Genomic DNA, 23,702 nt, shown 5'->3' with positions numbered 1-23,702 from the left:
TGGACAAAATTAAATATGCATGAATAGGTATGGTAAAAATCAGATGTAATTAGAAAGTAGGATTTGTCAATTGGAGATTGAAACCAGAAAGAGAATTCTGCAGTAAATTTAGCTGCATTGAATATTACCTATATATTTGGCCTGGGTTTGGCACATGGCTGATATTTTCTGTTAAAAAACTAATAAGCAAATTTGAAAAAGATAATCTTATGATGATTCTTGTCCCTCCTTTTTCCGACAGTCCTACCGACCGAAAGGTTTAGTACATTGTGATTACTTCTTCTTTGTATCTCATCAGTGGTGATTCATTCATTTTGATTTTAACCACTGTATTAAATCTTTATCTACCTACGTTTTGGAGGCTAATTCTGTCACCTTCCTCAGGGTAGCGTGTTATATCTGATAAATCATTTTGATTCATTGATTAAGTTGGTGTTTTAAGTCCATTTTATCCACAATAAGGCTAATCGGGACTGGACGTACAGTTTAAAGTGGGATCCCAACAACTATGTACTTCCACAGGGTATCGCACCTGAAACCTCTTGATTACAAGGTGACGACGCTACCACTACGCCATCGGGAAGGCCATAAAAATAATAAATCATTTGTTTAGTCCCTGAATACATATGTTTGGAGACGGTGTCTATATTATGGAGTATAAAATCTGCTGCCATGGAGGATTATTTTCAGTGGCCAAGGCTCCACCTCGTCTGCTGATCACGTCAAGACCTGTTTTTATGTTTGAAGTGCCATAAAAAAGGATTATATTGCGGTGGCCCAAGGTAGGCCCATACCAAAGGGGGAGCAAGGGCGCCATGCCCCCCCCCCCCCCGAGCAATGAAATATTTTAATGCAAACCTATAAAAACCTACAAAAATAACATGGACGATTTTTAAGATTTTGCAAGAATTTCAATTTTCTTGTATAAACGAATGGGTTTGCTCTGGAGAGAGGCAGATTCCAAAAGTATGCAGTCTACTATATTTAGTAATTTTAGTTTTATAACCATTTATGCGAAGCTACTAAATGTTACAATTTGGTCGGGACAGTTCACCATTTTTACTCCCTGTTCTGCAGTCTTGATGAGAAAATTTCATTTGTTTTTGTTAATTCACATTCAGACATGTTCTTTATTATAAGCATCGTTCCATAGCGTTGGTGGTTACATTCAGGATACGAATTCCCATGGCGGATGGAGATCTCCCACCTTCCCACCAACGATCTTGTTGTATTGAAATTTTCCCTCCATCAACATTTTCCGAGGGTAAGAGTTTGTCTTATAACAACAAAGATAAGCAATTAGTTTCGACTTCAAACATATTTTACTAAGAATAATATAAACACATACAAAGAACGAAGAATGTGTGTGAATGTTGCATACTTATCTTGTTCTCTCTCTCACTTTATGGCTGGTAACAGCATGGGGTTAAAACATACTTCTGCAGTCATATATAAGATTTTAAAATCATATCAAATTGGACTAGTAAGGAATGGAGCCGTAGCTGCGAAGGGGGTTGTCATTGTCACCCTATGCACTTGGGATATGGAAATTAGACCGACCTGTTATTTCTCCTCCACTTCTCACCCCCTTTCGTCGGGTATAAAACATAACACTTACATGATAATTTAACAGGAAACTAATGTCTTCTTAAAGTTTCTCATTTTTGTCCCTCCACCTAGTTATCTTTAATTTGCAATCGAGTTTGCAGATTTTAACAATAACACACACTGCTTCAATGAAGACGATGTGGGATGCACAACTGAATGGATTGCCCTTTTATTAGCAACATTTCTTGAATGCTAAGTTTTCTTCTCGTCGGATTCTATGGAAAAAAGTAGGTGCATAAAATTTGTACAATGTCTAAGTATGCTAGATACATCTAGGTAGGGGGGTGTAAATTCGGTGCAGGGGGTGCGAAAATCTATTCTCGTCTTGGGCGCTGAAATCTCTAGCTACAACACTGATAAGGAAATACTTTCGAGAAACCATTAATAGATTTACACCATTATAGAAACATAATACAATAAAAGTTGGAAAATTTAATTACCATTATTAATACATTTCAACTATCTTCTAGTTTCTGGACATCGTATAACACCACCTCTAGCGGTGCTGGGATCGCATCTGGGTGACGGTAGCTCATAGCTACTCGCTTAGATTTTGGCTTAACCTTCATCAGTAGAGGTACCTATATAAGTGTTAAACTATACAACTCTTAAATCAATGGCGACACACAAATTAGGGTTTCATGATCTTTAAGACTGAACCGGCATGGATATAATTAGAGAAAGGTATTACCTGTCTCGTACTTGAAGAGTTGATCGCTAATCTTCCTATGTTCAGTCACACACCCAGTCCCCTCCTCTAACTCTTCAACTTCTCCCTTATCCTCTCGCTCCCAAAGCCAAACACCGATTCCTCTTCTACCTCTCCCCTCCCATCTCCTTTCCTCCGTTTCTCCCCCTCCTTTCTTTCCCCTACTTCCTTTTTACAACTCATGATATTGGAAACGTATACTGCTGTCGTAAACGCATTCTTTGTATATCCTGCCTTCTACGAAAGCCAGGGTAGCGCAGGAATGTGAGGTACACTACGACATTCTGAACCAGTTGTTAAATGAATTAATTTCCTAGTTCATAAATGTAATTGAAAAATTGAAATTATTCTCCTTCAGTGCCGCTTATGTTCAACTGTCAGACCCTGAATGGCTGTGGGCATACAGTTATCCCAGTGCGTGTGCTACACTGATCCTCGTATGTATGTTGACTGGCCAAAGCAGAGGTGGAGATGTATCTCAAAGTGAGGATTGCTTGTCTGGTTAGTACTGTAGTTGGAATTTTCAATCATGTGTTTCCTTCTGTTTGTGAATAACTTTTACTTTACATGATATACCCATGTAAACGAGGACATGTGTATTTGTTGACACATCAGCAATCCGAGGACTAAATTGACAATAGAGCCGATGACGTTCTCGGACAATTCTGACATGTTTTCTGACTTCATCATTGCTGCTTCTACGGCACTCACCTTTTCTGAACTGCAGGTTTGGCGTTTTAGTAATAAACCCACACAGCTTTTGCATGTGTATTGTATGTCGTGTGCGTATGTGTGTGCCAAGAAGTGCGTGCCTTTATGGAGAAGAAAAGATAATACTCACTATGACTGGGAACCTGACCCCTTCCATCGCAAGGCCCCTGCTGTTGGAACGTGACCCTGGTGTCACGCGAGGGGGGCGCCTGCCCCCCGTAGGTATGGCCGCAGTAGGGGCACATGTGGCGAATGCGGGGCCCCTGCTGCTGCTGCACCGTCACCTTGCATGACGGACACGTGACGCTCTCTTTCGGCATCCGAAGCGCCTCCACTGCCTCCCCCCCCCCCTCCGCCGTCCGTCATCTTGGCGGAGCGCTGCTGAGAGAAAAAACAAGCGTTAGTGCCACGCGACATTTTATTTATTTAAACTTCTGCTTAATGATAATTTGTTATAAATTAGTATTACAAAAACAAATGAGGTCACTAAAAATGTACACACCATAAATATTTTGGATCGAAGTTGTATTGCCATGTATATTTACATAATTTTGTGTCGCTTTTCCCCTAATAATTGCAAAAATCTGGGGAAGGCTCGTATAAATTGCTTTTGAAGAAGTATTACTGGTAATAGCAGTAACCATAAAGAATATATGTAGAGTCTTTAACCTAGATATATACAGAAGTAAATTTGAATTTTATTCTATTCGTATACACCTACACAAGCATGAAACAATAAATATGCTGACCAAGGCAGTAATTTATTTTATTAAAAACATAAACTAAACGTAACGTTTCAACCTTCTAGCAAGGTCTTCTTCACACTATATCAAATACAAAAGTAACAAGATACAAAAACAGGGCATTATATATACACAAAACATTACTCCCTCCAGACTATTAGAAAGTTGTTTTGGAACTTTCTAGTAGGTGGCTTTCACTTGTGAACTGTACTTTCACCTAAAAGGCTAAACATATTTACTTCTATATAGAATGTGGTTGGGTTTCATATCTTACGCTCTTTTTCCTTCATTTTCTTCCTTCTCCTCTCCTCCTTCTCTCTTGTCCTTTCCACTCTTTCTAACACCTTCTTCCATTCTTTGTTTATCTTAAGTCTCCCATTCCAGTTCATTGTGTCTTCTTCACCTTTCTTCTCTATTTCCTTGGCTTCCTTCCATTTTCTCACTAGCATTCTCTTCTCCCTTCCTATCTGCTTAGCCTCATCCCACTCTATGTCATGTCCTGTTTCTCTCGTGTGTTTAAATATCGCATTTCTCTCTCTCTTAAGTCGTACATCATCCCTATGTTGTTTCATGGAAACAAGGCTTAATGGTGTTATAACTACACAAGCATACACACTATGAAGTTATCTTTATAAATCCGACAGGAAAGCTCTTTTGCAACTTACTTTGAGAAATTGCATTCTAACATCACATTGCACAGTGTGCATACAGTAATTTCATATACCTGTTGTTGCACGAACTTCTAATATATCCTCAAAATTTGCAGTTTTCGAGCAATTTCACATTATACACAACTATACAGAGGTAGGTTCATTATATTAAATACACTAAAAAGATTAAGAATGATTGCAGGGGCGCCAACGTTTGAAAAACGTGGGGTGGGCTGGGACACTTAAGTTATAAATTCACAAAATTTCACAAATCCTACCTTCCATGTGTCATGATATTAATGCACACCAACATCCATACTATTTTAAATATGGTATATACTTAATCAGGGACGTAGCTAGGTTAGGGGGGGCCCAAAACTTAAGATTGTTTTCTATCAAACAATTAAAAACTAACAAACTATTAATATACCGTGTGTGTGTGCTTTATATATATATATATATATATATATATATATATCTTGTGGAAGATAACATTATATTCTCCTGTAGCCCCCTAAAATTTACGAATATAGACTCGCGAATCCACGGCCATTATTCGGGAATCTAAATGCACAATGAACGCATTAACTTAATGGCATCTAGACAGTCTTTAAGAAGCCATGTATTTTCTCTAATGTCAGATTTGAGATACCAAAAACAATGTCATTAGTCGTTACTCCTTAGATTTGTAAATTTGCTCGAAGAAAATTGAGAAGTAGAGAAAACCTTCTTCCGTGGATTTAGATATAAAAGGGTGTTGAAATCAGGTGTACAAGTATGACTTCTTCTTCTTCTTCTTCTTCTTCTTCTTATGGCGCTACAGTCCACTGATGAACCTTGGCCTCCTCTGTGATTTGTCTCCATCTATCTCTACCTTTCGCCACAACTTTCCAATTTCTATACTGGAGCCTCCGAACATCCTCATCCACTCCATCCACCCATCTTAATTTAGGCCTTCCTCGTTTCCTTTGTCCACCTGGGCTATCCAACATCACTCTCTTTGCAGGGTCACTATCACTCATGCGCATCACATGACCTGCCCATCTTAATCTAGCCGCCTTTATTACACCAATAACTGTTGGTTCTTGATATAAGTCATAGAGCTCCTTATTAAATCGCTTTCTCCATTTTCCATCCTCACATACTGGTCCCAATATTCTTCGTAATATCTTTCTTTCAAAGGTCTCTACCAACTCTTCATCTTTCCTTGAACTGGTCCAAGTTTCCGCAGCATAAGTCAATACAGGTCTTATCAGTGTCTTGTAAAGTATTAACTTAGTTGTTCTGGACAATATGGTGCTCTTAAAATGTCTCTGTAGTCCATAATAGGCCCTATTCGCTGCTATAAGTCGTGCCTTTACTTCCTCCTGTGAATCATTTTCATATGTCACAACAGAACCCAGGTAGATAAAGGCATCCACTCTATCAAAGGTATAATTAGCCATTGTTATGGTTGGTGATTGATTATATCTGTGTGCTTTGCCTGCTGCCATGTACTTAGTCTTCCCTTCATTCACCACCAATCCCATCTTTTTTCCTTCCCTTTCTATGGCCAGAAATGCTTCTTCCACTGCACGTAGAGATCTTCCTACTATGTCCACATCATCTGCATATGCAAGTATCTGGATTGACTTATAATATATGGTACCCCTAATTTGCACCAGAGCTTCCCGTATAACCTTCTCTAACGCAATGTTAAACAACAAACAGGACAGCACATCGCCTTGTCTTAGTCCATTTTCTATTTCAACAGGTTCTGAGAGTTGTCCTCCTACTCTTATCTTACTATTAGAACCCTCCATAGTTATCCTCACCATTCTTATTAATCCTATTGGAATTCCGAGATCTTTCATTGCCAGATATAGTTGGGTCCTGTTTATACTATCGTATGCAGATTTAAAATCAAGAAATAGATGGTGCGTTCCTATCCCAAACTCCAGCGTTTTCTCCAGTATTTGCCTTAAGGTGAATATCTGGTTAATTGTAGATTTCCCTGGCCTGAACCCACATTGATATGGTCCAATGCACTTTTCTACATATGGTAGTAGTCTTTTATATATAATTCTTGCAAATACTTTATATGCAACGTTCAACAATGTAATTCCACGATAGTTTGCACACTCCATCATGTCCCCTTTCTTGTGGATAGGTACTATGATACCCGTCCTCCATTCACTTGGCATCTGTCCCTTTTTCCAGATTATGTTTATTATTTCCTTCAAGCCTCTAATGACACTCTCGCCTCCATGCTTAAGCAGCTCTGCTTGCAAGTTATCTATACCAGGTGCTTTACTATTTTTCAATATCTTGACTGCCTCCCATACTTCATCTAACTTTGGACTTTCTATGCCCTCTTCTCCTTCCTCTTCTTCATTTAATCCTTCTTCCAGCATACCTGCTACATCTGCACTGCCATTCAATACATCATTAAAATGCCTTCTCCACCTTTCTAAAATTTCATTAGTGTCACTAATTATATCGCCTGTTTCATTTCTACAGACTGTCGTCCTTGGTTTAAAAACATCTTTTGTATTATTTACCAGCTTATACATCTGTCTTACATTCTTCTGCTCATGCAGGCTTTCCAACTGCTTCATCTCTTGCTTCATCCATTCCCTTTTTCTTTTCCTATGGACTCTCTTCTCAATCCTTCTTTTCTCTTGATATTCATCCCTAGCTCTCCTTGTTGCACTTCTTTGCTGCATCCTCTTATATACATCATTCTTTTCTTTGGTTACATTTTGACATTCCTCATCGAACCACGTTTCTTTCTTTACTGGTTTTTGTGTTTCAAGTATTTCCTTTGTTACATTACTGATCCTCAGCTTATATCTATCCCACCTCTCATCTACATTTTCCACTTCTGCCGGTTTCATCCCGACGAATCCCTCTTGTAGTTTACTTCTGTACCTCTCAACCACCGTTGGATTTCTTAACTGCGTGACATTAAATTTAATCAGGCTAGTCGCCTTCATTTTTCGGCTATTAGATATTCTTGCTCTAATCCTTCCCATAATCAAATAATGGTCGGAATCAATATTAGCCCCTCTAAAAGATCTAACATCAATGATATCTGATCTATGTCTACAATCTATTAGCATGTGGTCAATTTGATTGTAAGTTTTTCCATCCGGGGCTCTCCATGTCATTTTATGAATATCCTTGTGCTGGAACAGAGTTGTTGTTATTACTTGATTCCGAGATGCTGCAAACATTATTAGCCTCATACCATTGTTATTTGTTACTTTATGCATACTTTGTTTACCAATTGTTGGTTGATACACGTCTTCAATGCCTATCTGGGCATTGAAGTCTCCAATTACTATTTTTATGTCATTTTTTGGGCAATCATCAAATGCTTTCTCTAACGCATCATAGAAATCTTCTTTTACATCATCTGTGGATACTTCCGTGGGTGCATGTGCATTGATTATACTGTAATTAAAGAACTCTCCTTTAACTCTTAATGTCGATAATCTTGAACTTATAGCTTTAAATCCTATCACTAGATGTTTTAGTTGTTTATGTATTATAAACCCAGTTCCTAGCATATGCAGCCTTTCATCACAGCTATAGAATACAGTTGCTTCTCTCTTTTCCAAAACTCCTTTTCCGATCCAACGTACTTCTTGCAATGCCACTATCGCAGGCTTATAATTATTTAGTTGATCCAGCACCATCCTCAATGCACCTGCCCTATACAAAGATAGCACATTCCAGCTCCCTACATATAGATCCCTTCCCTTTCCATAATTCGCTTGTCCATTGTTCACGCCAGTCCGTCGTCGGTAGATCTGTCCGGCTACATTTCTTTGAGGTCTCGTAACGTGGTTCCTTTTGTGGGATGGGGTTGTCGGCCCCACGCCCAACCCCCATTCTTGGAGGACCAGGATTTGTTTAGGGTTTACTCCCGTAGGGCAGCTGGCTCCACTATGCCTTACGAGTCTGCCCCACCCTTGGTTTTCTGTCAGGGTATCCTTCCCTTAGCCTTTGGGGATCCCTCCCCTCCCTGCAAGGCAGCAGGGGCTGAGCTTAGTTAGTGGCGGCTCTCCTCGCCACATCGCAGGATTTTCATCGGAGCCTTGCAGTATTTACCGAGATGCAGTTGCCACTCCACATCTCGCTGCCTCCTCCAATCCTGCTGCTGCTTGTCCGCGACTGTTTCCAGCTAGCCAACATATCTGCTGGCCGTTCCCCTATCCGCAACCTGGGGACGCGCCTGGTGGCATGCAGCTCTGCCTCTGGGAAGATAACCCAGCCCAGGGTACAAGTATGACAACGGTGCAAAAATTAAATGTTTGTGTAATGAGTTCAAGATAGGCATCCCATGTATATTGTTTATACCAGAATCGAATCCGGCGCCCTTTAGTGCAAGGCGACACCGTTAATCACTATCCCATGGGACATGCCCGAGTCTTTTGTGGCGTCGTACTGTACACATTGGAGAATGATGACGATATATATGAAATTTTATGCACACATCTAATTTCTTAAAAGTAATCTTCTTTGTGCGTGCGAAACTGATTATATGATGGCAATAGAAATAACAAAATTCCCACGCGCTAAAACTATTGCGCTCTCGTCTTTGGTACGACATGTTCAAGGTTTGATCCCTGGAAGGAACTCCAAAATTTCTGTGATGGCCCAACATCGTGAGGACAATTGGGAAGCTACTTGAAATCAATATGTAAGCGAATGCCACTCTCAAAACTAGATGGGACTCGATGTGATGACCACACGTCACCGAATGGAAAAACACTTCGCAGGCTTTGTCCTTCAAAATTAATTTTGCTGAATAATTGTAGTTTTCTTTAGAGGAACTAAACATTGCTTTTTTGCACAGTACAATGTTGCTTTGTTTCACCCTACTTGTATAGTTATACATTCAAAGGATTCCACTCCCGAAGCATGAGCATAACGCGCTACGAAACCAGAGGTCCCATTTTCTTACCTCTAACAGGTGTGGTTGTATCATGTCTCTCGCATCGCTATTCCTTCGGATCATCATTCAATCTCATCGTCGCATTTAACCCAAGACGTAGAAAAGCGGCGTAAAATAACGAAATAGAAAGGATTGATTGACTTGGTTCATTTTACATCTTTTCTGAAACTTTTTGGCTAATCGTGAAAATGAGAATGAGTTAAGATTAAAGTGATGAAAGGACCATTACAAAGAAGACACATGCCCAGGCCGGGATTCGAACCGACACTCTGCTTCGTAGCGTAACCTGCTAACCACTCCACCACGGAGTTGTCAGCCCAAATTGAAATGAAAATTTAAAAATGCTCTCTTGAATTTGCAGGTACAGAGTTCACCTCCAAGGGCAATAGATTTTCGCTCCCACTAGGAAAGGCAAATAACAGAAAATGCTTGCTAAGTAATTTGGCACTCCATATTTCATGATATTATTATGTAAGTAACTATTATTCGTTATATACAAGGGTCGTTCAAGGTTGGCCAAGACTTTCGTACGTAAAATATTAATTAATAAATGTAGCGCTGCATTACCTCGGCAGGACAGACCATGATTCCTTACGAGTAACCATAATCCCTTGGGACGCATTTGACGCATGTGCAGTAGTGTAAACAAAGATGGCGGCATGTAGTGTATCTGTTGCTATGGAACGGCGGTGTATAATGAAATTTCTCGTGAAGTAGAAGATGAAACCTGCTGAAATTTGGCGTAGACTGCAAGCACAATATGCTGAACAAACACTGTCACGGGCAAGAGTGTACGGATGGTGTCAACAGTTCAGTGAAGGGCGGGAGTTGGTACCAAATGAGCCGCACAGACACGTTCGCCCAACTGCAGTCACTCCGGTGAATATCGGTGTTGAGCAAGTTTTGGAGAAGGGTGCCAAAATTAATGCCCAGTATTACTCAACACTGCTTAACGGTGCTGTACGTGGGGCTGTTCGGAAGAAAAGACCTGGAATGTTGTCGAAACATGTCATTCTTCTCCATGACAATGCCAGGGCACACACTGCCCATTTGACTCAAACAACACTGGCCAAGTTGCACTGGGAGGTTTTAACCCACAGTCCTTACAGCCCAGATGTAGCCCCCAGTGATTTCAACTTGTTTGGGGCTCTTAAAGAGCATTTGGGCGGGACGCGCTTCCAGACAGATGAGGAACTCAAGAACGCTGTCCTGCAGTGGTTACGACACCAACCTACTACTTCTTTCTACGCCAAGGCATCAAGGAACTTCCATAACGACGGCAACGGCGTCTGGATGTTCAGGGGGAATACGTTGAAGAACTGACATAGTTTGGTGCTTCTATGCATTTGTATGTATATTTCCTCTCTATAAATAAAAGTCTTGGTCAACCTTGAACGACCTTAGTAACTTCGGATTAATTCTCTTTGTATGTGTAGTCAACTTTCCCACCTAAGCAGCAGCCAGGGCCAGGGTTGTTAAAGATCCAGGAATTTTAAATAAATTCAATTCCGGTCCAGGAGAGAAAATCAGCAAGCGTAAATTGGTTCTGGACCGTAAGGAACCTTTTCATCTGTAAAGTTTTCAATTCGGTTCAGGAATATTTTTCCAGATGAATTTAAATTCGGTCCAGGACCCTTATTTCCTGATGAATTTAAATACAGTCAACGAACATTTATTTCCGGATCAGTTTAAATAGGGTCGAAGTTCCGTATTGAAATGAAGCAATTCGCAACTTGGTACGAATTTAAATTGTGCGAGAAAAAAGGTTCCGGTCCTGTTACGGAACCCTATAGAACAGGGCCTCCCCGATGGCGCAGTGGTAGCGTCGTTGTCTTGTAATCAAGGGGTCCCGGGTTCGATACCCGGTGGAGGGACATAGTGATTCGGATTTCACTTTAAACTGTAGGTCCAGTCCCGATTAGCCTTACTGTGCATATAGTGGACTTCAAACCCCAAATCAACCAACCAACCCTATAGAATATATGCGTTCCCTGATCTTTAACAATCCCAGGGTTGTTAATGGTCCAGGAATTGTAAATAAATTCATTTCCCATCAGGGAGAGAGAATCAACTAGTGTAAATGGGTTCTAGGCCTCAATTCGGTCCAGGAACTTTTTTTTCCGTATGAATTTAAATCCTGTGCAGGAATTCTTTTCCCGTTTGATTTTAAATACTGTGCAGGAAGATTGTTTGCGGCTGAATTTAAATACGGTGCAGGAACCCTTTTTCCGGTTGAATTTTAATACAGTCCAGGAACCTTTTTTAATGGAACAATGCACTACTTGGACCGAATTTAAATTGTGCGAGAAAAAAGCTTCCGGTCCTGCAACGGAACCCAATAGAACCCATTACAATTTATGGGTTCCTGAACCTTTGACAACCCTGGTGGAGGCTAAATGAAGAAAAATCACAAAAAGTCGCAATACTTGTCATGAATGTAAAATTTTCAGCAAATGTAGAACAGTTTGCCGGGGCCACGTGAACGTTTCGGAAGGCCAGTGCCTCCCCGTGCCCCTCCCCAACGACGTCCCTGTACTTAATTCAATAAGTAAATACAGTAAACCTTCGTTAACACAAACTCGCTTAAGACGAACACTCGGTTAGCATGAACAAAATGTTGATCCCGGGAGGGATGTATTATTAGGCGCATCCAGAAAGTAAGGTGTCCACTCGCTCACAGGTGGTAGAACATGCGTGTTGAAACCGGTTTTGCGCATGCGTGAGAGGCACATGACCTGGCTAGTGAATGTCCTAGAAGACGCCTCCCGAAAGTAATTAGTAGCGTCGCGGCAGCGATGAAACCTGGCGGCTCTTATTGAATCTCCCGCCGAGTGCGAGGTTCGTTCGGTGATCAAGTTCTTGAACGCACAAAACATACAGCCGATCGAAATTCATCGTCAGCTGTGCCAGGTGTATGGACCAGACCATGGAGTATGAAGACGCCGTACGAAAGCATGTAATTTTGTGTACTTCTGAATAACATTTACGAAGTAATGGTGCCTGCTCAACACACGGCTGTACTAACAGAAGCGACAGGAAACCTGAAGGAATAATATTCCATAAGCAAATAAAGCTAATTATAGTTTGTTTTGTGGTATTTAAGTGTAAAGTAGACCTCGAGTTTTCGTTTGTAGTTGGAGCCTACTTCCATGCTCCTTTCAGCCCGCGTGCGCTTGCAGCAACCGATGCGATGTTCTTCTGTCTGTGAAGTCATTGGTTGAAATAGATGCGGCCATCTTACGCAGACAAACTTAAGCTCCGCCCACTGACTTCAAAACGAAAGCAAGGAGTGATACGAGACTGCATGCACCTGGCCAGACGTCATGAGCAAGCAGATGGTGAGTCGTTGGTGCAGGACATTTACTGAAGGCCGGCAAAATGTACATGACGACGAGCGCAGTGGGCGGCCATCGGCCGTTATGGACGAGCTTGTGGAGCAGGTGCAGCAGTGCATATTGGAGGATCGTCGCGTCACGATCACGGAACTCAGCAGCCATTTCCCACAGATTTCTCGGTCGTTGTTGCACGACATTGTTACCAAACGTCTGTTGTTTCAGAAACCGTGTGCCCGGTGGGTGCCGAAACAACTTGCGCCCGAACACAAATAAAAACGCATGGGCACTGCGCTGACATTTCTGCAGCGTTATCATGATGATGACGATTTTCTCAACCGGATCATCACAGGGGATGAAACGTGGGTTACATACAGCACCCCAGAAAGCAAGCAGCAGTCCATGCATTGGCGTCATAGTGGATCTCCATCATGTCATCAGAAGAAAGTGAGGAGGATAATATCATTCCGCCCACCCGCCAGGAAGTGTTAACCGCCTTGGACACTTTAGAACGTTTTGCTGCAACATCCAAATTGACCGCTAGTTTTACGGAAGCTATGAGTACAGTTGGCCGTGAAGTTACCAGGCATTTGCGTTCCCGTCTGCGACAGCGCAATATACACGATTTTTTTCACCAGAAAATGATATGTGAGTACTTTCTTTAAAAGTTAATTACTGTAGTAGTGTTTTCTATGATGACATACATAATATGTGTTGCAAATGGTTAATATGTAGAAAAAACTGTATTGCAACAATAAAATTTGAGTCCCCGCTTAGCACGAATTTTCTTGATTTTTCGGTCCCTTAGGATTCGTGTTACTATTATTATTAATATTTATATATTTGTTATTGTTACAGTAAGTAACAATAACAAAAATATAAAATATTAATAATAATAATAACACGACAAATTATTGGGTAACTCGTTCGCCACTCGTTCGCCCATCACTGAAGACTTAACATCCTTAGTGTAAGGAATTACATATTGGAATTTATTAGACAAAATCCTAACTATTCAAAATAATATATTTATAATTATAAGTATAGGAACATTACAGTACAAAAACCTGACGCCTTAGACTGTACGGCCACGGTGCGGGACAGATCTTTGGCGCCAACTTGCAAACAAATATTAGATCCACGACATTCAATGCATGCTAGATGAACGAAGATTTTGAGTAACATGAACAAAAAAATAAACATACTAACACCTGGGAAACATTTTTAAGGGCAATGAATTATCCAATATTTTACGTCACTCTCGCTGTTGGAAAATAAAAATATAGTCACTCAAGTATGAAAGACGATTGTGCAGATCTAGTTAACTAGAACACCATTGTATATTGTAATGCGTTTAGAATATAATGTAATGGAAGTGCATAAAGTAATACCCTAATTACATATATTGCTGTATAAGTGTGAGACAATGTCGAAACAACACCACAGGGGAAGAGTAGAATAGACTTTGGTTGTGAAACATCGAATGTGAGGTAATCGTGAAATTAAAGTGTCGGAAGTAAGTGATGTTCGTTCATGCATGTATTATGCTAATTAGAAAGACTTATTCTTACATAGATATGTTACTAAATACACGCTTTCAACTTACCAACACCATAGTCACAAATCCCATGGCTAACTATGGTTGACAACTCCTTTCTTACCACTTCAACCGATTTTTTTTTCCACAGCCATGGTGAAGCCTTGTTTCAGGTTTAGATAATCAAAATGTATCCTGATATTATTTATTTATTTATTTATTGAACTCAACAGGTACATACCTAATTACAGAGCCCATATGAAGGATACATAGTCATTACAATTACATATATTTCTGTAATATAGAGATAGAAATTATATATATATATATATTAAAATATTTATTATATATATATATACAGATATATATACACTTTATCACACAATTTCAATACGAACTTATGTGTTTAAGCTTAGGCCATTGTGTTAATAGTGGTTTTTCTGAAGTCCCTTAGGTTCATAGAAAAGATGTCAATGGTGTTATTCTTGATTAGCAAATTATTGTAACTGGTGCACATTCTCCACAATGGAGATTTCTTTTTAATTTCGGATCTAGCCTTCTTTATAAGAAAAACTTCATTCTTTAGTCTAGTTTTCGACGACGGGATTCGAAAATTAATCTGGCAGAGTAGATGTTCAGCATCTATTTCGTGAATTAACAATTTGCACAAGAATACTATTCCCTGTTCTTTGGGGGTTCATCAAGGACATTGTCCAGAAGATAAAGTGATGTCTATCATAGGCCTGCAACACAGACTGACTTCTGCAGTAAGGTTGGCGTTAAGACACGGGGATCGTTTTATCCTGTAACATAAACATAAACATAAACAATGCCTTCTGGGCCGATCCATTGTCATGGTCCAATATCAGTTCAATTTTGCACAACACGGGCCATTTCTCTCTCATTTTTTCGCAATGTAATATTGTTTATTATTGAATGACCTGTCCACTTGGAACACTGAACTTTGTGTAGTTTCTGAGGTGTGTTTAGCAGTGGCTCTCGTGGCCTCAAATTTGGCCGGGGCTTATTTTTTAAAGAATTTAAAATATAATGACAATTCACATGAATTACAAAAAATAGGTACTTTTTTCTTCTAGACTACAAAACTGGACTTACTTTTTTGAAAGAATTTAACATGTAATGACAAATTACATGAATTACAAAAAAAAGGGTATTTATCTTCTTCTAAACTACAAAACTGGACTTATTTTTTTAAAGAATTTAAAATATAATGACAATTCACATGATTACAAAAGAAACAGGTATTGTTGTGAAACATACCTTTCTACGAACGTTGACTCCTGTTCTTCTGCTCAGCAAATTTTGTTATTACTTTTTCGTTGAAGCCCTCTATGTTTGAAATGCATTCTATCTCTATTGTAAGCAAGTGCCAAGGCATTTGGTCTGTCTTGTCCCATTGCATTTCTTAAGCAGGTTTTAATACGCTTCCATGTGCTGAAACATCGTTTAGATTCAGCTGTTGCCACTGGAGTTATTAAAACTATGTTTGTCATTTTTACTGTTTCTGAAAAGGTATCCTCTAAATAATTTTCAATAAAAAATGAATGCAATCTACTGATAGAGTTTATGTTTTTCAACTCTTCACTACAATAAAGAACACGAAGTCACCTCTTCTATGAAGGGATAATAAATCTGGGAAGATGCCTCTGTTTAAAGATTGTTCTCTTTCATTATGTCCTCGTAGAGCAAGTTCATGTCGACCACAGAATTTTAAGCAATCGATAATTCTATTTAATATATGCCTATTTTTACGGACAAATTCATTGTGTCTTGTAATTGACAGCCTATGACCTTCATCAATTTGTGTTCGAACATCAACCCTGCCAAACTCACTCAAACATTGAGAATGAAAGCCACCAAAACACTACAGAACAACACGCGATATCGAACGCGACGCGAAGGAAGTAGCCCCGAATCAGCACTCAAATCCATTGCACTCTCCCCTCCTCTCTCTGCTAGCACGTGACCTTCACTGTAGCGTAGGTGGGTTTAGGCCACGCCTTCCTTTGCGACGTGCCCCGGAAAACGATAATTCACGTCAATTCCGCTAGGAGCGCTGTCGTATCCATTGCGACAGACGATGAATTTACGTGGGTAAAAATCGCCTTTTAAAAGACTGTGTGATAGTTATGCGTTATGGTGATTGATAATTACGTGAATACGTCCGTTTTTCTTTAGGGGCTCAGCCCCGGAAGCCCCAAGGGACGAGACGCCACTGGTGTTTAGTTAGTTACAGACGTTTTGAAAAATCCTGAACGATCATTCCTACCCTTACAAAAACCATCCATGCTGTGGTTCCATGGAATGTTACAATTTTTTTACTTAAATGACACTTCCTTGTTAGTGTACACGAGATAAATTCAATCCATGATATGATTGTTGGAAATATGTGCTTATTTAGTATTTTTTACATAAAATGTTCCTGAATTTGAAATATGTGTAATTTTCTAAGTGAAGGTAAGCAATCTAATCACAGTAACTGAGTGCCGCAACTGTTAGATAGGCCCACAGCCTGACTTGGGAACCGCGGAAAAATGTTGAAAATCTAAGGGCACCGTGAAACGAAAAGGTTTGGGAAGCCCTGGTCAGTTATAATTATTTTTTATCTCTATGGATGATTACATATTCGAATTTAGATTCGGAAGTTGATTATAATAATTAAAATTTGTTGAAAATATTGATCAATATTGATGTGTACATTTTCCTCTCCATTTACATGCACCAATTTACCAACAAATTTGCTTTAGAATATTTAAGAATTACAACAAAGTATTAAAATAGATATTATGTAATCACAAAATATAGTTTTTCGTTCAAAATTGGTGCAAAATAAAAAGTATGTTCAAATTTTTTTTGCGGACCTCGTGAAAGATCAAAATACCGGAATAGTATCGGCTGGTATCGGTAGATGAATTCCAACCGATACTTTCCGATACAGATAGCACTAGTATCGGCGTATATATATATATATATATATATATATATATATATATATATATATATATATATATATATATATATATATATATATATATATATATATATATATATATATATATGCTGCATTATAGGCCTATGACGTGGTAATTGGCGCCATGCTTATTTCTCATTCTAGTCGCAGAGAGTAGAAGGGGAACGCGATAGTGGATGTTGCTATTTAATATTCGCAGTTTATTTGCACGTATTTATAACTAATTTGCACGGGTTTTAATTAATTTGCACGTACTTAGAATTCATTTGCATGTACTTAGAATATTTTACATTTATGTATTTGCATGTTTATAACTTTATATGAATATATAATTATTTATTTTATGAAAAATATGTATATAGAAGGTAATTATAGGTACTAAACGCTATGCATATGTTTTTATATTCATTACTGCAAAGTATGTAATGTATAAATCGATAATAATTAATGTTTATAGTATTGAAAATACGAGTTTACGGTTTATGAACCGCTATGAACGGTGGTAATGGGTGTAGGTACAGGTCCAATTACGATTGGGGACGGTCCCGGTACTCGAACCCGCGATATGTAATGTTATTAATTAGTACTATGTAATAATGTATGTTATTATGGTATGAAAGACGATGGTACGAGATGCTAGACAGACAAGGGTGAACTCTGCGCAGGTAGAGAAAGGAATTTGGGGAGTGTGCGTTCAAGGTCAAATGACGTCACAACGTCAGAACCCGATTGACCAATCAGAACCGGTTTTTCCAAGGTTAACCAGTACGCAAGAACAGGAGAAAGGTATGCAATGCCGTAGGGCAGGGGAGGGATTCAACCAGACAACAAAGGATGTCTGAGAATGCGCAGCAAATGGTCAAATCTCTGAAGCTATGCGTCGCTTGTAGAACCGGTTTCCGCCGCCAATTAATATTCCGCTCAGGGTTGCCCTAAGGCACAGGACGCTTTAGCGCGGGTTTTGGGCTAGCTAGCTTGCATGGTAGAACAGATTTCTGTCTAAGTAAGCCAAGGTTATCGAGAACACAAGAAAAAAGGATTTTTGGATACCCAATTATATTGGAGCGAGAACTTTAATTTGAACAAGGAGAACGAAGCGTAGGGGTTTATTATCTGTACTATGAAGAAAGAAGAGCTTTCAGGGACTGGGCCTACAGTTTTCACTATTTGCTTTTATCACGGGGTATCGAACCTAGGACCCTTTGATTATTGATTTAGGTAGTAAATGTATGTTACTGTGTGCTATTTAACTTAATTTTGAGTTTGTTTTTTACCAAACTTTGACTTTATGTCAAACATTTTCACAGCTTATCCTTATTTTTTACCAAAATAACACTATTTATACTATTCAGGCAACATTTTTTATTAAATTTTGGACTCACAAAGATATTTTTACAACTTTTTAACTTATTATTTTACAATTTTATACCTATTTTTAACCTAAATAACACTATTTATACTATTAAGGAAAGATTTTTAGTTATATTTTCGACACACAAACTGTGTGTTCTCAACATTTATCTGTTTATTTCACAAGTTTAGGCTTATTTTTACCAAAATAACACTATTTGTACTATTCAGGAAAGACTTTTAGTTACATTTTCGACACACTAAGTGTGTGTTCTCAACTTCTATCTGTTTATTAGGCTTATTATTACTCAAATAACACAATTTCAGCTGTTCAGGCAACATTTTTTATTAAATTTTGGACTCACAAAAAGACATTTTCTAAACTTTTAACTTATTATTTTACAACTTTATGTTAATTTTTACCAAAATAACACTATTTATACTATTCAGACAACATTTTTTATTAAATTTTGGACTCGCAAAGATATTTTTACAACTTTTTAACTTATTATTTTACAATTGTATCCCTATTTTTAACCTAAATAACACTATTTATACTATTAAGGAAAGATTTTTAGTTATATTTTCGACACACAAAGTGTGTGTTCTCAACTTTTATCTGTTTATTTCACAAGTTTAGGCTTATTTTTACCAAAATAACACAATTCAATCTGTTCAGGAAAGACTTTTAGTTACATTTTCGACACACTAAGTGTGTGTTCTCAACTTCTATCTGTTTATTAGGCTTATTATTACTCAAATAACACAATTTCAGCTGTTCAGGCAACATTTTTTATTAAATTTTGGACTCACAAAAAGACATTTTCTAAACTTTTAACTTATTATTTTACAACTTTATGTTAATTTTTTACCAAAATAACACTATTTATACTATTCAGGCAACATTTTTTATTAAATTTTGTACTCACAAAGTGTGTGTTCTCAACTTTTATCTGTTTATTTCACAAGTTTATTCTAATATTTACTCAAATAACACGATTTGAACGTGTTTTTTATTACATTTTGGACACACACACACACACACACACACAGAGAGAGAGAGAGAGAGATTTTTTTTCCAAGTTTACAGGATTATTCTCCACGTTTACTCAAATAACACAATTTAGATGTGTTTTGAATTAAATTTTGTACACATGAAGTGTGTTTTGTCAAGTTTTACCCTTTTATTTGACAAGTTTAGGCTTAATATTACTCAAATAACACAATTTAATCCAGTCAGGAAGGATTTGTTATTATATTTTGGATGCACAAAGAGATGTTTTCAACTTTTTTACTGATTTTTTTGCAGGGTATGTATTAATTTTTATTTATTTTGTTTTGTATTATATATACATTTACAAATTTTTAACTTAGAGTTTAGTATTTATTTAAATATTTTCAAAAACACTAAAGAAAAAGTACTTTTAGCTAAAATGTAAGCCACAGAATATATTATTATTATTATTATTATTATTATTATTATTATTATTAGGGTTTATGGATTTCCACTATGCTATTTTTGGTTCTGTATTTCTATATGTATTTCTTTAGGTCAGGTTACGCCTGCTACGTAACAAAGTTTGTTTATTTTAGAGTTTGCTGAGTATTTTGTTATTTTTATACTAGGTAAAGTTTACTAAATATATCAGGTAGGGCTCCATCCATATACTTTTGTTTTGCTGTTTGGAGATGATGCGATCAGCGTCACTCTCCATCTGCTTTTTATTTTATGTACCCAATATTATTTTGAGGCTTAGTGAATTCTAGAGCCTATTTATGCAGGAGAGAGGGCTTGAAATTTTTGATCTCAGATAACCCACAACTATTTGTCAGAGTATTTTAAAGGATATTTTATATTTATTATGTGCCACTAGAATATCAAAGCTTGCTTAATTTTTTATGTCTGTAACGCTGTTATTGTATTTCTAGCTAAGGCTTACTGGATAAAGTGCACGAAATGTTTATAATTTCGACTATTTACTTTTATACGAGGCCAAATTTTTAGTGTAACGAAAATTATTGTGTGTCTATAAAGACTGAAATTTTTTTACCGATGGGTCCATAACTGGACGCTTACCAACATTGTTCCATTTTTTTTAAAAAAAATATAACCATTTATCAATATATTGACAATTCACAGGACAAGACGAAGTTCACAGACGACTGACTATATGGACCATAGGTCCACTTGCTAAACTTTTTTCTATGCTAGAAGAATAATTTAGCCTTATAGCCTTTTTCAAGGTATTTTTGAAGTATTACTGGTTTTTTGGGTGCATCAACACTTGGGTTATTTCCATTTGGTTTATTATACGAGGCTACAATCACTATCTGAACACTGAAATTCTCTGATTGAAACTAAAAGCTTAGGCTGTAACTAGGGACTTAGTATGTATATCGACAATTTATAGGACAACACGAATTTTACAAAGGATTGTAGGTGATGTAGGCCCACACGCCAGAGCCTTATTCGCCTGCAAGAAGCACTTGCAACTAATGCTACGAGGAAATGAGGTTGATTTTTTACTGTTTCTCAAGAATGCTACTTTTTTATAAACCCAATATTTGCTTTTTCAAGTAACTACATGTACCAGAAGTACTTACAGGCCAACTCTAACTAGACTTCGATTTATGTAAATGTAGCAAGAACTATATTTCTGAGGAAATACGCAAAAGCAGATTACCCGATTAAAGTATCTGAAAAACAGATTTTTCTATGTAAGTATATTTTTATTGACTCGATTATTTAACAGATCAAACAGGAAGACTGCAAAATTCATTAAACGTAGTTCTATAGTATAGGTGGTTTCAGAGACATAAAAAGAACAAATATAAGATTTCGCTTTTTTGCTTCTGAGGCTAATTGCGACGCTAAGGGTAAATGGCGAGGAAATGTAACGGAGGAGAAATAGTCACAAAAGTTATGGGCTGCATGTAAGTTAATACCACAGAGATATTACAGTAGGTGTAGGTTCTACCACCAGAACATTTCTATTATAATAATACTGGTTATGCTGTACTGTTAGCTAAAGATGCTGATATTTGAGAAATTTAAACGCTTATTTGCAAAATTTTAGATAAATAATAATCATGTTAGACTGTAAACATATTTTATATCCATTCTGCAAAAGATCCGATGACAAAATTTAAAAATTGTTATCGCCCAGACAGGGACTCGAACCCTGGACAGATAGGTTAAAAGCCTAACGCTATACCAACTAAGCCATCTGGGCACAATTTTGAAAAGTTAGTTATGTTAAGAAATATATTGAAACACTTGAACACTTTTGGTCTGGTTCGACAGAGAAGGAGACAACATTTCCAAATTTTTACAGACTGGGTGTATTTTTCCACTATAGAGGCCTTCACTATATGTAATTCGAAACGCTAAAGTTCAGCTAGCTTCCAAAATTGAGGTAAAGATTGTGTTTGGCGAGATTAACAAGTTACATTTATATCCAGTTACGGACAAATAAAGCTAAAACTCTCAGATTTACTGTACTAGCCAAGTTTTAGTAACATTTTCTTCACTATAGTACAAATACCAAAGAAACAGGTATATTTTATTTATAATTTGACAAAATGTACTAGTATTTAATTCACAAAGTTAGGTAAAAAACAGTATTTTTAAAAAATATTGTTGCTGCCTTCAAATTTTATGTTATTTAGCCACTAACAACTGGTTTACACTGTTTAACATCGTTTAAATAGGAAAAGAAGGAATTATTTGTTTAGTATTTTTACTAGTTTATATTTATTTAAGAAAACAATTCTACAGTTTAACTTAATTTTTAACAAATTGTTACTAATTTATATATCAAAGTTATGTTATTTAGAGTGTATGAAGGCGTATAAAGTTAATATTTGTACTTATCAGTTCAACTAACAATTATATTTTACACACAAAAGATAATGTTTACAGTTAAATTACTTGAATCAGAGAATAATATTTTACAGTAATTGATTCATTCAGCACTAGTCAGTACTTTTATGCATCAGAAATTATTTTTTTTAATTTTCTATTACGCATGCTATTTTGGGCTATTCTTAAAATGTATTTCTAGGGCAAACTGGTTTAATTTTCTGCTTATAATGCAAAGTTGGCAGTTTTCGCACAATGCATTGTACATTTGTTATATTCTCTACTTACAATCCAAATATTATGCTTATTTAATGTATAACTAACTAACTCTCTAGCCTTCTTAAACCCGAAGGTTCGTGGCTGCAGCAACACATGCCTTTCATCTGTTCCTGTCCTGAGCAAGATCTATATACTCCTTTCCATCCCTATCAATTTCCTTTAGATCCATCTCTACATTATCCCTCCATCTTTGTTTTGGTCTTCCTATTGGTCTTTTACCATCAGGTTTCCCAACAAGAATCCTGTATACTTTTTTTCCTCTCCCATTTGTACCACATGATCTACACATCTAAGTCTTCTTGATTTAATTATTCTAATAATATCTGGACATGAATACAAATTATGTACTTCTAAATTATGTAATCTTCTCCACTCATCTGCCTTGTAATCTGTTTTAGTCCCAAATATTTTCCTAAGGATTTTATTTTCAAATACTCTCAATTTATGTTTCTAGCTTATACTGTAGTTATTATATCTTTTTCTATCAGCTTATTTTGAAATTAATATTATTAGGTATAGTCTTTGATTTATAACTATATTGCTTTTTTTATCAATTTATCTAAGAGTACATGCAGACAAACACATGTGTACACACTTTTATGTAAATAGATATGCTGTTTTTCAATATTTTAGTATGAAGATTGCACTTTAGCTATTTAAGCAAGGGTAGGAAAGGTAGGATTTCTGAGAATTTGTTGCAGGATTTTGTTGTCCAAGTATAGATGAGAACTGAGCTGGGAGACTGCTTTGAACCTTTTCATGAGAGTTTGCATGTGAACTGTATGCAAATTCAGCACTATTGACTGTGCATGCTTCTAAGTTTTGCTGTTATTTTACATCAAGTCTGTGAGACTGTAGACAGTTTTCCCTTTTCAAGTAGTTTTTATTGATTGTATTTGTATATGTTTTGGGGACTTAGCAGTTTTATGTTATGAGGCAGTTTGTTGTAGAATATTTTTACCGGATTGTTTTGAGATATTGAGTGTC

At 37.2% G+C, this 23,702-nt stretch overlaps 1 protein-coding gene across 1 annotated transcript in view; it reads right to left on the bottom strand.

Moving 5' to 3' along the window:
- The window catches only part of LOC145980213 (uncharacterized), a 41,161-nt gene extending 33,060 nt beyond the window's left edge, over nt 1–8,101 (bottom strand). The window contains exon 1 of the mRNA XM_083113237.1: nt 6,746–8,101. Coding sequence (XP_082969363.1) covers nt 6,746–8,101 — 1,356 coding nt within the window. The remainder of the gene's footprint in view (nt 1–6,745) is intronic.
- Nucleotides 8,102–23,702: the final 15,601 nt, after the last annotated feature.

This window comes from Lepisma saccharinum, chromosome 27, assembly GCF_977018435.1.
Source record: "Lepisma saccharinum chromosome 27, izLepSacc3.1, whole genome shotgun sequence".
NCBI classification, from domain to species: Eukaryota; Metazoa; Arthropoda; class Insecta; order Zygentoma; family Lepismatidae; genus Lepisma; species Lepisma saccharinum.
This window is presented reverse-complemented; position numbering and strand designations above follow the sequence as displayed.